Below are 16,158 nucleotides of genomic sequence, written 5' to 3'. Positions count from 1 at the left end.
GACGATAGGGGGGAACTTAATTTCTACTTGAAATTTGTTATTTAGATATCATACAAACAATATTATACCAACAAATTAGAGGAAAACAATCCAGGTTTCCCTGCCCTTCACCAGACATCTGAGTGTCTGCTGCATGGCAGGCATCATTAGGTTCAGATCCTGGCATGAAGAGAACAGAAACCACCCCTGTCCTCGGGTCACTCGTGCCTCCTTAGCAAACCCACCATTTTCACTAAGGGCTTCTTCATTCTAGACCTTTTCTCTGCATCTGAATGATTTCTACATAATATCATCATGTATTTTTGTATCATGTTCTTTTTTAATAGTACAACCATAATGTTTATGTTGCTGAATAAGATTTATACTTATTATTTAATGGTGGCCTGACAAATAGAATTTGTGGAGTGGGTTATCATGATTCACTCAGTTCCTTCATGTTGAGCCTTTTGTTTCTGTTGCTCTTTGGCCATCAGACTCTTGGGAAGCAGCAGGATGCACTGGTGAGCCTTATCACTCTCTCCCAAGCCTGGCCTTCGGTCCCTGAGTTACTAAGTAGTGGCAGAAGAACCTTCCTTAACTTCTCTTTGCTCTTGTTTTCCCACATAGAAGGTGGCAGTGGTCATGAGCGTATTCCCAGGATCCCCAAAATAAATAGTAGTTTGGCACCCTCCTGCTTGCAGGTCAGTCACACATCTGTCCCCCCACCCAGGGTGGTCCCAATGCCTGGCGTCAGGCAGTCACGCTGGCCTGAGGCCAGGGGAGGGGAGTGGGTGCCCCTGGGCCCTCCCATGGCTCATGGAGTCCTACTGGGCAAGACTGGAGAAGGTTACTACAGCTCATGTGACGTGACAATGCAGTAAGCTTCTGGAGCACTGTCCTTTGTCATTTGTGGAAATTCTTAGGACATCTGAGCACACCACTGATGAGCATAAAGCTACAGGAGAATGTGGTGGACATCCAGGAGAGTGAAAAACAGCAATAATAAGAACAGTAACAATGATGACAAAAATATGCCAGTCAACTTTTATTATTTATTATGCACTAGGCACTGTGCTAAGCACTTTAATCTTCAAACAACTCTAAGAGCTGGATACTGTTCATCTCCATCACACAGAGGGGAAGACCGAGGCTCAGCGTGTAAGCGACTGGCCTGCAGATGCACAGCTGATAAGTGGCGGGGCCGGGGGTCCAGGTGAGTGCATCTGACTGCAGAGCTTGAGTTACTTATGGTAACATTGCTTGTCTGAATGCTAGATGACTGAGCGGTCAGTCACTGTTTGCTTCGTTCATTCTTCTGTTTCATCCAGGTCGGCGTGCCTGGGGGATCCCCGGAGCCCGAAGCTGGGTCCATTCAGGGGGGCTCCGGGGCTCCCTGGGGTCATGGCTCCATGCGGTGGTGCTCTCGACACAGGGAGCCTAGGGCTTTCAGGAAGAGTTTTCTGAAGGAGGACGACACGACGTTGTACAGGACAGGGGTCACCGCTGAACTGACGTAGAAAAGCGTGTTTGTCACCAGGTAGAAGTAGTGATAGAAATTGTAGAGTGTCCTGGAAGAGAAACCCGGGAGGTGTGTTAGAGGACCTGCACCTCCTCACAGGGTCCACCCCTTTCTTCTAGAGAAAGCATCTCTCCTCCAAAGGGCCAGGTGAGGAAGGCCTGTTTTCTGCTACTGGGAAGCATGGTATGAATTCGATAAAACGGTCCATCAACACCAGCTGCCCTTGGCAGGTGCGCTCCACCCAGCCTCTGAGTCCCCGTTCCCCGTGCAGTTCTCGGTGCCCTGCGCAGTGAAGGGTGCACCTGCTGATTGACAGGGGCTGTCTCCTAGCCCGCTGGGACGCCGGGAGCCTTGTGCTGCTGGGGGTGGTCCAGGAGACGTGGCTTCCCTAAGAAGTGAACGTCTTTCTGAGAAGCCATGTTCCTCGCCACAAGGATTCTCAGCTGTGGGGCGGGCTTTGCATATGCATTTGAATGTAAGGGGCACTAGTTGCCCTCGAGGATGAGGCATCTGTTGACACAGCCATTTCCTTGGAGACTACATGGATCTCTCTTCTCTTGGATGTTTGCTTTCCACTTAGGATCAGAGGCATAGTGATTTCCCAAAGGAAGACAGTAGATTCTCTCCTCTTTTCCAGTTGTGTCCCAAAAGGCATACGTGGTCTGGTCTCTGTCTAAGGGGCCCTTGTTAGCTCATGGACTCAGGGAGGCTCTGAGGCTTCCTTCCCTCTCCTTGCAGTAGCAAGGCCCTCCCCCTGCTCCCCCACCCGAGGGCCTCTCCATCTTGTGGTCAGGATGCCCATAGCCCTGGTCACCACTGAGACTTCTCACTCACATGACCTTATCAGTTCGGTGAAGTTGCTAGAAAACGCCCTGTTCCCCACCCCCAGCTCAGAGCGTTTGAGGGCACAGACTGGGCAGGACCAGCTAGAATGGAGGCCAGAGTTCCCAAAGACCCAGCAACTGGGAATCCCTGTGGAGAGCATAGAAAGTCCCAGGCCCAACCCAGTGGCCCTTTGCCTACATTCTTGGGTCCCTCCGCTGCACCTACCCAGTCCACCCGTCATCGGAAACGTAGCAGTACATGAGCCTGCGGACGTGATACGGCATCCAGCAGAAGACATACACAGCCACAATGGCTCCTGCAGAACAGGTCGGGAGGGACAGAGCGACAGAGAGCAAACGTTCCCACTTATGCCATCTCCAGGGAGGAAGATGCCAAGGTGACCACAGCATTTCCCTGGAATTTGTTCCCAGAATCCAGGGGTTGGGAGGGAACTTCAAGCCTATCTGACATTCTGCTCTGAATCTGAAGCCAAACCTGATGTTACCCTGATGTCTGGGTGAATGCCCACTTTAACCCCCACCTGTACACCAACATGCTTCTAGAAACTTCTAAAACCTCTCTAACCTCCTTCTGACCACCAGAATATACTCTAAAAACCAGGGCTAGATGTTCCCACCCGATTGGTGTCTAATGGCAGAGACGGCTGAACTTAAATGTCCTTCTGCCTCATGAAGCCTCTTCTGTTCCTTTTTCTGATTGACTGATGGTCCACAATCCATCTGGCTCTCAAGTCATAAGCCAGATAGTCTGTTGATTTTTCCATCACTCCCAGATCCAATCTATTAAAAAGCTCTTCCTTAGCATCCCTTGATTCCTCCCTCCTCACCTCTACTTCCCCACCCTAGGGGCTCATATCTCCCGTCCACTGGACTGTGACAGCACTTTCCGAATTGGCCCCTTTGTCCCTACCCTTATACCCCTCCCATTCCCTCCCCTACACCTGCCCTGCCTGGCAAATCCATTCTGTAATCCTGTGTGGCCTCTGGACCAGGGCATCAACATCAACTGGGAACTTGGTAGAAATGCAGAGTCTCGGCCCCACCCAGAGCTTCTGAATCAGAATCTCTGGATTGGGGCCCTGTAGCCTATGTTTTATAACTCTCCACACTGTTCTCACGCACACAGAAGCGGAGAAGCATAGCCTACACTCCAGAGACCGATGAGTAAAACCTACCTCCAAAGCAAATCTCCCTGCATTCTTGGGCATTGACTCTCTATGCTGCCCGTTTTCTATAGAGGAAAGTCCACGCACGTCATGGGCTGCCTCTGTTCTTGTCACATCACATGACATTTAGCTCTTGCATTGCCGTCCTATGGACGACACTGGGGGCATTGATGAGAGCAGACCCTGATCTCTTATTCAATCTTCCTAGACCTTAGTGAGTGCCTGCATTACTGTAGGTGTTTGGAGAGACCTGTTTTCCTGTGCCTCTTAATGTTTCCCCTACAAGGCCAAGTTGACCTAGGTACTTAGAAAAACCAACCAACAATCAATGTTGTATCAGGGAAAGCAGGGAGTTGGTGGGGAACTGGGCTGGGGACCCAGCGGGTCTGAGTCTTCCAGTCCTGGGCAGCAGTTCCCTAACTATAGCTGCTCCTTGTATCCATCCATAGGCTGGACTCCCTGAAAAGTAACCGGGTATCTGCTTGTCTTTATGCATTACTCCCTGGAGCAGATGGGGGTCTCATGTACAGAATTCCCATTCTAGCCTTTAATCATACCACCAAACCCTGTGGTCATACAATTCCCCTGGGGCATAGAGAAAAAAATGAGGCCTGGAGAGAGGTAGTAACGTGCTCAGGGTCACTTGGCCAGGGGCTAGGGGAGGCATCCTTGGAGCCCCAACTCTTCCACTCAGGGCAGTGTTACTGAGTACTTAACTGAGAACCTGGACGCTGTGCTGGAGACGGCGGAGCCGGCAGGAGTCCTTGTGTCTCACCAGGCTGGCCTGGCCCCCCAGGGGGGGTGTCCTCCTCTCCTCACTCGTTAGCTCCACGTGGCTGGGGGTGGGGCTGCCCGGGGCAGAAGTGGATGGCACCTGGGAGCAGAGGGCCACCAGGTGGCTCACAGTGACCCCGTTCAGGAAGGCAGTTAATGCCAAGGGGAGCACGAAGGATACCAGCACATTCACCTGTAAAGGTAATTCCATGGCTTATGGTGGTGGCACCAAGGCTCTGTGATGCTCTGGTCATCAGGCTGTGCCCAGGGCCCAGGAATCTGCAGCAGCAGGAGGGGGGAGGGCGACAGCAAGATAAGGTTGAGAAGCTTCTCAGAAAGATGGAAAAGAGCAATAAAAATAGGAGAGACAACAAGAACATTTGGGATTAGTTGAGGGCACTCATCGTCTACATAATAGTGGGTTCTAGAAAGCAAATAGAGAAAACAGAGGGGAGGAAATAGTTTTTCAAAATAAACCACATTGAAGAAAGTTTTTCTAAGAGAGAGATATAAGCTTCCAGATTGAACGGCTGCTTGGGGGCCCAGAACCATGGATGAAAATAAGCCCACATCGAGGCCCGTTCTTAGGACTTTTAGCATGCTGTGAGTAAAGAAAACCTTGAAAACTTCCAGAGGGATAAGACAGGGCACATACAAAGGATGGGAACCAGAATGGCATTGGACTTCTTTAAGGCAACGGTGGGAGCTGGAAAACTGTGGAGTGATGCTTTACAACTTGTGAGGAATTCTGTGCCCGGCCATCTTACGTTCCATAATCTGGAACATTTTCAGACATGCAAAATTGCACTTTTTTTTTTTAACCTTCTGTGGAACTTTTCTCAGGTCACAGGAGGTTACAGGAGAATATATTCCATCAAGATAAGGTTGTAAAGCAATAAAGAGGGAGACCCAGGATCCAAAAATAGTGTATGTGGCAGAAGAGCAGAGTGATGGAAGATGCTGCTGCACATCCAGTTAGATTGGAGCAGGAGAGGGGGCTCCAGGGGCGACTGGAGGATGCAACTGACTGTTGACTGGATGGGTCTGGACATACTGAAATAGTATTTATGCTTCTAGTAGAGGAGTAAAACATGCCTGAGAAATAGATCACAGGAAACTAAGCCAATTGAAAAAAAAGACCATTATTGATGGCAAGGAAGCAAAGGTAACATTGGAAAGGAAATATAATAAAATATATGACATGGTTCATTTGTGAAGAACATTTAACATAGTTGCAGTACGTAAGTACTGAGCGTAAGATGAACCTTATTATTATTGCACTGGAGGAGCCGTGAGAAGTGTGTGTGGATGCGGGACGAGGAGGGTAGGGATGCAGTGCAAGAGAGCAGAATGCTCTTTCTCTCCAGTTAGAAGACACTGCATGAAGTGTAAAAACTGCAAAATCAAGCAGGCATGTTCTTTAGAAATATGTAGGCAAAGAACAGCAAAAGCTAAGGGTGGACGGTAGCTGCTCCTCAACAAGAGAATATAAATCAAAGTGTGAAAGGGCGGTAAGGGAACAGCGTTTTATGTTACAAGCCTTGTGACGTAATTATTGGTTGATATTTTTTGACTTTTGAAAAACAAGCTTATTATATAATACCTTGTTTTTTAAATGTTTAATTTTTAAAATTCTAGGTATATGGGGCGCCTGGGTGGCTCAGTCGGTTGAATGTCCGACTCTTGGTTTCAGCTTAGGTCATGATCTTGGGGTCGTGGGATTGGGTCCCATGTCAGGCGCTGCACTGAGTGCAGAGTCTGCTTGAGATTCTTCCCCCTCTGCTCCTCCCTGTGCTCATGCTCTCTCTCTCAAATAAAAAAATAAATAAAATCTTAAAAAATATTCAAAATCTATGTGTTATAAGGTTTTTCCTTATTGGTTCTGTGTGAACATTTTGTTTTAAACTGAACATTTTAAGTTTTTATTTTTTTAAAGGATTATTTATTTGTGGGGGGAGCAGGGGTAGGGGCAGAGGGAGAGAGAGAGAGAGAATCCTCAAGCAGATTTTGTGCTGAGTATAGGACCCCACACGAGGCTTGATCCCAGGACCCCAGGATCACAACCTGAGCTGAAATCGAGAGTCCAACCCTTAATCGACTGAGCCACCCAGGTGCCCCTAAACCGAACATTTTATTCTTTTACTTTTTTTTCTGTTTTTTTTTTTAAAAGATTATTTATTTATTCATTTGAGACACAGAGATACAGAGAGAGAGAGAGAGAGAGATCATGAGCAGGGGGAGAGGCAGAGGGAGAGGGAGAAGCAGGCTCCCCGCTGAGCAAGGAGCCCAATGTGGGGCTTGATCCCAGGACCCCGAGATCATGACCCTAGCTGAGGGCAGACACTTAACCATCTGAGCCACCCAGGTGCCCCTTTCTGGTTTTTTTTTTTTTTTTAAGATTTTATTTATTTATTTGAGAGAGAGAGAGAGTGAGCGAGCCAGAGAGAAGGAGCAGGGGAGAGGGAGGGAGAAGCAGACTCCCCACTGAGCAGGGAGCCTGATGCAGGGCTCAATCCCAGGACTCTGGGATCATGACCTGAGCTGAAGGCAGATGCTTATCTGAACCACCCAGACACCTCTAAACTGAACATTTTAATAACATTTTAAAATCAGTACAAAATATCTGGGTTGGGTGCTGTACCTTTTTAAGGAGTTATCACTCAATGCTTTTTTCTTAACGCATGCTCACAAATCAGCAGCATCAAGAGAAAAATAGAACACTAAGTGACAGTCATTTTAGTTTCTTGCAGAGCCAAGCAGGGTTTTATCAGCAACAACATACTTATTAACAAATTGTAACTTTGATACCCATCAAGACAGAAATCTAAGGTAAAAATATATTCATCAGTTAGTAATTAATCTTTGGGAGCTTTGAAATACTAGACAATTTTTTGTACTTTCAAAAACTATGAGCAATTTTTTTGTGGTCAAAAAGCACTGATAAATATGGACAGCGAGCGATAAGACACTAAAAAGGAAGGTGGACCGAAATAATCCTAATTTGAGTTTGGTTATTTTGTTGTGTTAACATAGACTGTACGTCTCAAGTTAAATATTTTTTAATATACCATTTGTTGAATAATGCTGTTACCGTGAAGGAATTCACTACGCATAATGTCAAAAGCTTGCCCCTGGCACATTTCACGGTTTCTATTGCATTGGTCAGTTTGCACCACATAATGTAAACTATGCAAGCAGTGTATTCACAGCACAGACCTTGCTTGGCTCTCTCCCTGCCCTAAGCCCAACTCCAAAATAGGTGCAGCCTGGAAGCTACCACCCTAGTCTGTGAAAACTGGTGGACCTTGGCTACCACGCCTTTTGAGCATGTGGTTCCTGGTTCATTGCCACGGCCATACCAGGGTGCAGAAGGGAGCTACACAGTCAGACCTAAGGCAGGAGCTCCAGTGCTCTGACTATTCAGCTAGATCATTCTGCTGCAACTCAGAATCTGCATGGAGGCTGCTGGGACTCGATGGGTGCTCTAGATACGTGGCTCTGTGGCTGTGATGTGCTTGGGCCGGCATGGCGGATGGCAACGTGCGGACTGGACCGATGGGGTCTCAGGGCATGATTAGTCCACCTGACGTGGTAGGAGCAGCCCACTAGTGTCAATGGGGCCCCTCCTTCTGACTGCGGTCTAGAGTCCCTGCATGACCAGTTTCATTAGTGTCATTACTGTTCTGCTTTTGTTTTTGTCTTCTTTATCATCAGGTCCAGATTTGGGTAAGGAATGTGACAACCCACAAACATGTCTGATATAGGAAGTGGATTTTTAAAAATTAGCGATCCTACCTTGTTGCTTCTGAGTAATTCTCCATAGTGACCATAGTAAGCAACTTCTGAAGCCAAGTGGAATGTTTCCTAATCAGGTTTAACTTTATATTTTTCCAAATTCTTGTTAAGGCTACAATTAATATATGTATTTCTTCTGAAATCATTAATATTGAATATTCAGGCTTTGCTTTTATATCTCCACAAAATCCCATTAAACTGGATATCTCTGCAGTGAGGCTGAATGAAGATGGTTAGTTTTGATGATAAAGAAGTAAAAGGCTGGAGTGGATTATGAAATCTATATTTTTACAGCACCCCTCCCCCACAATTCTTATGCCCAGTGACGTTTGGTCCTCACTCTTGCACCACTGGGAAGAGCGCAGACTTTCAGAATTAGTTTTGAATTCAAATCTGGACTTCTCTTAATGCCTCATCTTTGCCAAGCCTCTCCGCAAGTCCTCTGTAAAATGGGGCAGTGAGACCCAAATTTTCGGAGTCGGGGGCGGTCGCGAGTATTAGAAATGAAAACACCGGCCCTTTAGCAACCCCCCCCCCCCGCCCCCTTACCTGAATGAAGACCCGGAGCGTGGCGCGGCTCACCAGCACGGTGCACACTCGCGAGGCGGGCTCCGGCTCCCCGTCAGCCGTCTCCAGCTCGTACTTCTGCCCCATGATGATTGCCATGGGCAGGGCGAGGCCGAGCGAGGCGGCCCAGACGAGCGACAGCAGGCGGCGGGTCCGGCGCGGCGACAGCAGGCGGCGGGCGCGCAGGGGCTGGCACACGGCCAGGCAGCGCTCGGCGCTCAGGCTGGCTACGCTGAGCACCGTGGTGTAGGCGCACAGCTCGCGCACGAAGTAGTAAGCGCGGCAGCCCAGGTCGCCGAACGCCCAGGGGTAGTGGAACCACACGAAGTTGTAGAGCTCCACGGGGACGCTGACCAGCAGCAGCAGCAGCCCGGAGAGAGCCAGGCTGAGCACGTGGTAGCGCAGGCGCCCCGGGGGCCCGGCGCGCCCCTTCAGCACCACGTGCGCGGACAGCGCATTGCCCGCCGTGCCCAGCGCGAAGATGAGCGCGTAGAGAGCGGTGAACAGCACCTTGGCCCAGAGGCGCGTGTCCACGCCCAGCCGGGCGTCCAGGCTCAGCGCGGGGCTCGGGCTGGGCCTCGGGGGCTGCGGGTTGCTGCTCTCCATCCCGCTCCCGCGGCCGGCGCTCCCTCCCTCTCACTGCGCGGAGACCGGGCGAGCTGCCCAGAGAGGAGAGCGAGCGCCTCCTCCTCGCCGGGAACCTCCAGGATGGGAGGACCCGCCCCCCCGCCCCCCCCACCCTACCCCCCCAACGGTGCCCCTGAGCAAACGCCGGGCGGGATGGGACAGCGAATGTGAGCCCGTTGGCTGCGTTTACATTTCTCCGTTCAGTTCAACCCACAGAAGCGCTGGGTGCTGGATGGAAGGTGATACAGGGGCGTTGGGCCTGACTTACCAGCTGTGTGAACTTGGGCAAGTTTTTTAACCTCTCAACCCACTTCTGCATTTAAAAACTATTGTCTACATTGCAGAATCTCCGTGAAGATTAAATGAGCCAATCTGTGAGAAAGCTCCAAGCCTTCAGCATAAATAGGCAACCCGTGGGTACCAGGCACCTGGCCCGCTTGCACGGTGCTGCTATGTGCATGTGGTCCCAGAAACAGCTGGTCAAGGACTTGCCAGAACGTTGGCACTTTGCTGTTACTCTGCTTGCTAAAGGGCTGTTTGAACACCACACTAACATCCTCCAGGGATTCCTTTGTCACTGGTAGATGCATCCTCAGGGTATCAGGCTTTCCAGGCTTTTAGGATGTCATTCCCATGGAGCAGGGTGAGGAAGTGAAAAGAGTGGGTTAACATGCTTTAAAACCTTTCATTGGTCTCTTTCCTTAACCCTTGTAAATGCCAGAACTTTAGAGTTAAAAGGCCCTTGATTATCTTGCACTTAGAACCCCTGATCCTTACTAGAGCCAAACACAGGTCTCCTGATTTTTTGTCTTTGGCAAAGTTGCTATGCCCCACTGGTAGTTTAATCTTCCATCCAGATATATAACCTTACAGTCACATTGTGGGCTAAGGATGCAACAAGTGGATTTTTGGGGGACACGATTCAGTCCACAACAAGGATTCCATACATGAGTTTTAGACAAATTTTCTTTGAAGCAAAAATCCTATATTAATAAATTTTTAACTCTTTACTGGGTTTCGTGTAGCTCAGTAAGGCCTGTCGGATCTGGAAAAAGGCAAGTTGCTGCTTCCCTTTGGAAGACTTCTCCAAGTACTCAGTCTCCCAAGGTCTAGACTGGAACGGTGGAGAGGACAGGGGGCTTCGGATCAGGAGAGGTGGATAGGAGCCTTGGCTCTGCCATTCACCAGCTGTATGTCTCTGGCGAGCCATCAGCCTCTTACTTTAGTGTGTTAGAGCACTGAGCAGATAGGAGTCTTCAGGACTGGAGTCCCTGGGCTGTCACTACGGGAGTTCAACCTTAACTCCTACATGGTAGGGAAGTTCAAAGACAAAGGGAGTATTTTCTGGTTTTTCACTTGTGGCCCTTGTGGGAGTGTCCAAGAGGTGAAGGAGGTATTGTTGTCTTTGTAGGACAGCTCTCGGTAAGCATCCTCTGTCATGTAAGAGGAAAGTTTCCTCCGTGGCTTCGATGGATGAGCCTCTCCAGCCTGGTCAGAGGCAGCCTGCAAAATGCAGTTACTGTGGAAGTGAGGAAGAATCAGCCCCATTGACTCACCCCGTGGGTTCCCCCTGTGACCATGTCAGAGGGCTCACAAGTTCTCTCTTCACCTAGGGGACCACAGCAGAGTGACCAACGTGCCTTCTGTTTGTAAATCTCATTTGCGGTCCTTCTAAGATGAAAGTCTACTCAGAGAGTGTATCCACTCTCTGGATGCTCTGGGCCTATAGCTTGCTTCTTCCATCCCCATATGAACCTAATTTTGCCTTAGAATAAAAACAAAACATCACTTGTGTTAAGACTGGTTTCAGTCTATATTGGAAGACTGATCTCTGATATCCTCCACTGTCTATGTTAGCATCAAAATCTTGGCTCTCCCGTTGAACCACATGCCAGGCTAAATGATTCCACCTCTAATTATGCCGCATATAACTCAGAACCACTCAGTGCTAGAGGGATCCCCAGGTGTGGGCAGCTGTAGAAGTACAGCAGTTCTGAGTCCAGGGATGCCAGAGATGGAGAGATGCTGTTTTGGGCTGTTGGGTCAATCATGTAAAGTATTAATGAGGCATCCTGGCCAGGGCCAGGGGGTGTCTGAGGCCAGGACCCTTTGCTTGCTTTGTGTGCCCGGATTCCTGACCTTCTTGCCTGTTATATGCAAGATATAATCAAAAGGGCGGCTGCTATGGACTGCTTTGTGTCTCCCTTCCCCAACTCGTATGCTGAAGCCTACACCCTAGTGTGGCTGTATTAGAGTAAGGAAGTAATTAGGATTAAATGAGGTCAGAAGGGTGGGGCCCTGATCCCATAGGATTAGTGTCCTTACAAGTGGAGGTACCAGAGAGCTCCCTTTCTCTCTGCTGTCTGAGGACATGGCGAGAAGGAAACTGCCCGTCAGGAAGAAAGTTCTCAGCAGGGGCCAAATCAGCTGGCGCCCTAATCTTGGACTTCCAGCCTCCAAAACTGTGAGCAACTGAATTTCTATTGTTGGAGCCTCCCAGTTCGTGGTACTTTGTTGCACTAACACAGCTTCCAATCCCTATGCAGCTTTGGATCCTGGTGCCAACCGATGACCTGGAGAGATTATTTGCTACTTGAACCTTGAAAAAAAGAGTTAATGCCTGTTTCCCTCACTCCAGGATCGAGTTATGGTAGGAATTTCTGACTCAGATAAACAGAGTTTACCTTCACGGCAACCACAGGGTGTGTGTGTGCGTGCATGCACGCGTGTGTGTGTGTGTGTGTGTGTGAGAGAGAGAGAGAGAGAGAGATAGGCAGGCATGTGCACGCACACACACACATCTTCCCTTCATTATGCATTGCCATATCTGTTCTTTATTCTTCTCCGCTCTGCCCAGGGTTCTCTGGCTTCCACGTGGGTTCAGCTCGTGGTGGACAATGAGAAAGTGGGAGGAGAGAGTTGAAGGTTTTGTTCCTTTCACTTCCTCCCTGCTGGATTACCATGGATTGGCCCCAACCCTTGGCACCCTCCACCAAAGCCCCTGCAGTGGTCTCCTCCAGCTACTTCGCGAACTAGCCTTCGATGTCTGCTGTCATAAATGACAGTAAACTGGGTGGCTGCAGACAATGCAAAGTAAGTACCTTACAGTTCAGTAGGTCAGAGGTACAGGTCTGGCGGGACTACCACCAAGGTGTTGGCAGGGTAGGGTGTGTTCCTTCCGGAAGCCCTAGCAGAGAACCTGTGTCCTTGCCTTCCGGTTGCTGCAGGTTGCCAATGTCACTGCCTTGTGGTCTCCTCCTTCTCCAAGTCAGCAAGGTCGTGCCAGATCGCTCCCGTGCTGCCATTTCTGCTTCTCTCCTGCCTCCTCCTCCTTCTTTTAAAGACCCTGTGATTTTATTGGGCCCACCTGATACACACGGCAAGGATAGAGACTGCGGTGACAGGCAGTGGTGATGGGCGTGCTCCAAGCTTTGCAGTGGCAAAGCAGGAGGAGGGTTCGGGGCGACTAGTCAGGTGATTGTTTGGAGATAATCCAGAACAGTCTCCCCATTTTAAGCCCAGCCAACCAGCAACCTTAATTCCACTGCAGTCTTAATTTCCCTTTGCCGTGTAATGTGACCTCCAGGATGTGACATGGACACAGGTTCTGGGGATTAGGATGTGGACACCTTTGGGGGCTGATGCCCTGCCCCCTACACCTGGGCTCAGGCCACTGCCCCCTTTTCTTTCCCTCAGCCCAGGCTGGCCTTGGCCCCTCCTCTGGCTGATGCTGGTCTTGTCACAGCCCCCTGGCAGTCTTCCTCAACTCTGCCCATACCCTGTCAAAGGTTTCTTTAATAGGTTTCCTTAAGGACTCAGCTCAGGTGTCCCATCTGTTTTCTACCGGGACCTTGACGGATCTAGTGTGTACATGATAAAGGACTCTTATCCAAAATACACACAGAACTCTTCAAGCTCAACTATAAGAAAACCAAGAACTCGATTAAAAAATGAACCAAAGACCTTCGCAGACACCTCAACGAAGAAGACACACAGGTGACAAGTAAACATATGAAAAGATGCTCCACATCATAAGGCATCAGGGAGATGCAAATTAAAACAACCGTGAGGTACCACTATGCACCTGTCAGAATGGAGAAAATCTGGAATACTGACAATGCCCAACGCTAGCGAGGATGCGGAGCGGCAGGAACGCTCACTCACCGCTGGTGGGAGCGCAGAAAGGTGCAGCCACTTTGGAAGACAGTTTGGAGGTTTCTTACAAAACTAAACATGCTCTTCCCAGACAATCCAGAAATTGTGCTCCTTGGCCTTTACCCGAAGGAGTTGGAAACTTATGCCCACACACAAACCGTATGTGCGGACAGATGTTTGTAACAGCTGCATTCGTAACTGCCAAAACTTGGAAGCAACCCAGATACTCTTCTGTAGGTAAATGGATGAACCAGCTGTGGTCCATCCAGATAATGGAATAACAGCTCTAACAAGACATGAGCTATCAGACCAAGAAAGGACACGGAGGGCAGGAGGGGTGAATAGGTGGGGCGCAGAGGATTTTTAGAGCAGTGAAACACTTGTGTGATACTAAAAAGGTAGATACATGGTAGTACACGTTTGTTGAAACCATAGACCATACCACACTAGTAATGAACCCTAATGTCAACCGTGGACTTCGAGTGATATTGATGTTAGTGCAACAGTTCATCAGTGGTAAGAATTGTACTCCTCAGGTGCCAGGATGATGGTAGTGGGGAAAGTGTGCATGTATGGGAACACAGTATATGAGAACTCTCTATACTTTCAGATCACATTTGCAGATCAACCTAAACTACTCTAGAAAAATTAAGTTTATTAAAGAAAAAAACCCTACCTGACGTGACTTTTTTCCTGTTCTGTGTCCTTGCCACTGTGTGAAGGACTGTTGGAGCCCAAGAGGAGTAAGGCCCGTCGAGGGGTCCCCACAGTAGTCGGGATGATGCGACACAGACTCACAGGTAAGTCACCTCCCTGGCACGCTCTACGTGTTGGATGAGGAGGACTCTCTCCACTTCTTCCTGGCCAGGGGAGCCTCCCTGAGCCTGTCTCCTCTTCTGGGAAAAAGCAAACCTTGATGATTAGAGATGGCATGTGTGAGCAAACACGAGGCACCTGGAAAGGGCTCAGAAATGTCCGTTTTGACCTCATCCTTTCTCTCAAACATCAAAGGATGGAAGACTCATTATGGGGTGGACAGATCCGAGAAGGCTCCATGGAGGCAGGAGGTCTGACATGAGCCCAGAAAGTGGACAAATTTGAAAAGAAAGAGAGGAGGGGAAGGGCATTCCAAGAAGAGGTCAGAGCATGAGCTAAGGGAAAATGGGAATGGAAAAATCCAGTGTTCTTGGGAAGTTACCAGTGCCTCGCAGACTCTGGCCTGGCAGCCGGGGGATTCTTCATAGCTGGGGGGCACACGGCCGGGGAGGTGTCTCAGGGGAAATTCAGCTTGGTCCTGGCCACGGCCACTTGGGGCACTGATGGAGTCTCAGGAGCTGTAGGGCAGGAAATGATGGAGAGTCAACAGCTGACAGAAGCCCCTAATAAACACAGGCTCAGTTTCTTCTTCTGTAAAATGGAGCTATTAGTGCCTACCTCAACGTTATTGTGAGGATTAATAGTTGCTACTTTTTTTTTGAGAGTCTAACCCACGCTAGGTAGGCATTGTGTCAAGGACTCTCCGCACATGGCCTCAAGTGTCCCCACAAGAAGCCGAGGAAGGAGAGACTTTATTTTTATCCCTGTGTTTCCCAGATAAGGAGACAAAGGCTCTTAGAGGCTGAGGGAATTGCCTTGAGTCAGAACTGCTGCTAAGCGGAGGGTCAGAGCCAGAGCCCAGGTCTGTGTGACTCAGGTTGGGAGGTCTGCGCGTCACCTGTGGCTCCTGGGCGTCCCATCAGTGCTCACGTCCCCACTTCCAGGCAGACCGGCCAAACCAGGGCTGGCCAGCAGCCAGGGCGTGAGCCTGCCTGGGCTCGGAGCTCTGAGGACCCCGCTCTGGCTCGTCCCTCCGGGAGCGTCCACAGGGCTGCGTCCTCCGAATTGATGCCGTGACATCGGCCTGCCGTGTTCAGAGTAACTTCTAGCCTGTGCAGGCCCGTACCTCCGGCCAGGTTTCCGGCTAAACGCTGAACACGACCAGGTATAATGACTCCCAATCTTATCACTCGTTGGTCATGAGGTTCTTAAAATATCTTGACAGGATGAATTAAAAATAGTAAGAGTGGTGGTGACCCAGCTCAGTAAAAGTGTTTTAAAGTGTGATTCTCTCCCTTATAGTAAATGACACTCAGGGTGTTCAGACTATGGGCGGTGGCAGGGGTGGGGGCGGGGGTGGGCACCCGGCTCTGAGGCTGTGCACATTGGTCCCTTGCTAGCACTCTCTGTGCTTCTCTGGGTGAGCAGGGCCAGGGGCACCAGGGTGGCCAGGACTGTGGTGACCTGGAGGCCTGGGATTGAGTCCCTCCCTGCTCCTCCCCGGATGCAGCACCCGGGGAAGCCACTGCCCCCAGAACCTGTAAAGGGAGGGGCACTTTCACCCCTCGCATTAGATAGGACACACCTTTCTGTTGTTCTAAACTTCACTCGCCCTACCAGCCCAGGGGGGCTCGGGCTCTGGGTCAGGTCCTCTCTGGAGGGAAGGAGAAAGAGCCGTGAAGAGTGAAGCCAGAGAAGGCTTGGCCTGGGAGGAGTTGCAGAAGTGGGGTTGAAAGACATCAGGAGGTGGCTGGCCTTAGTGTCAGGGTCCCCCGTCCCCCGTTGCAGGACATGAGGAGGAGCAGAGCATGGAGGGCGAGGTCCTCTCTCGTAAGAGTTGAGTCAGGGAGCCTGACTTGTCACTGTTCTAAAGCCCCTTCCTTTGCCCTGCTGTGCTCTCTCAGGGGGCCACCCT

General features: G+C 49.9%; 1 protein-coding gene across 1 annotated transcript; it reads right to left on the bottom strand.

Annotated features, from left to right (window-relative positions):
• Window positions 1–1,092: 1,092 nt before the first annotated feature.
• Window positions 1,093–9,251, bottom strand: NTSR2 (neurotensin receptor 2). Its single transcript, XM_081832227.1, has 4 exons — window positions 8,628–9,251; window positions 4,227–4,476; window positions 2,549–2,639; window positions 1,093–1,547 (listed from the first exon to the last, which is right to left on the bottom strand). The coding sequence occupies exons 1-4, from the start codon at window positions 9,249–9,251 to the stop codon at window positions 1,379–1,381; spliced, it is 1,134 nt and encodes a 377-aa protein (XP_081688353.1). The 3' UTR covers window positions 1,093–1,378.
• Between the last annotated feature and the right edge of the window lie 6,907 nt (window positions 9,252–16,158).

This window comes from Leptonychotes weddellii, chromosome 10 (assembly GCF_054177405.1).
Source record: "Leptonychotes weddellii isolate Sample4059 chromosome 10, ASM5417740v2, whole genome shotgun sequence".
Classification (NCBI taxonomy): Eukaryota; Metazoa; Chordata; class Mammalia; order Carnivora; family Phocidae; genus Leptonychotes; species Leptonychotes weddellii.
This window is presented reverse-complemented; position numbering and strand designations above follow the sequence as displayed.

Bases quoted from the DNA above. Each gene is read 5' to 3' on its own strand.
- NTSR2 (XM_081832227.1), bottom strand. From the start codon at position 9,251: ATGGAGAGCAGCAACCCGCAGCCCCCGAGGCCCAGCCCGAGCCCCGCG. The intron at 2,640-4,226 runs GTTAAGTACTCA...CCTGTTCTGCAG, and splicing joins GCACAGCGTCCAGGTTCTCA to GAGCCATTGTGGCTGTGTAT. The intron at 1,548-2,548 runs GTAGGTGCAGCG...TTTCTCTTCCAG, and splicing joins TCCGATGACGGGTGGACTGG to GACACTCTACAATTTCTATC.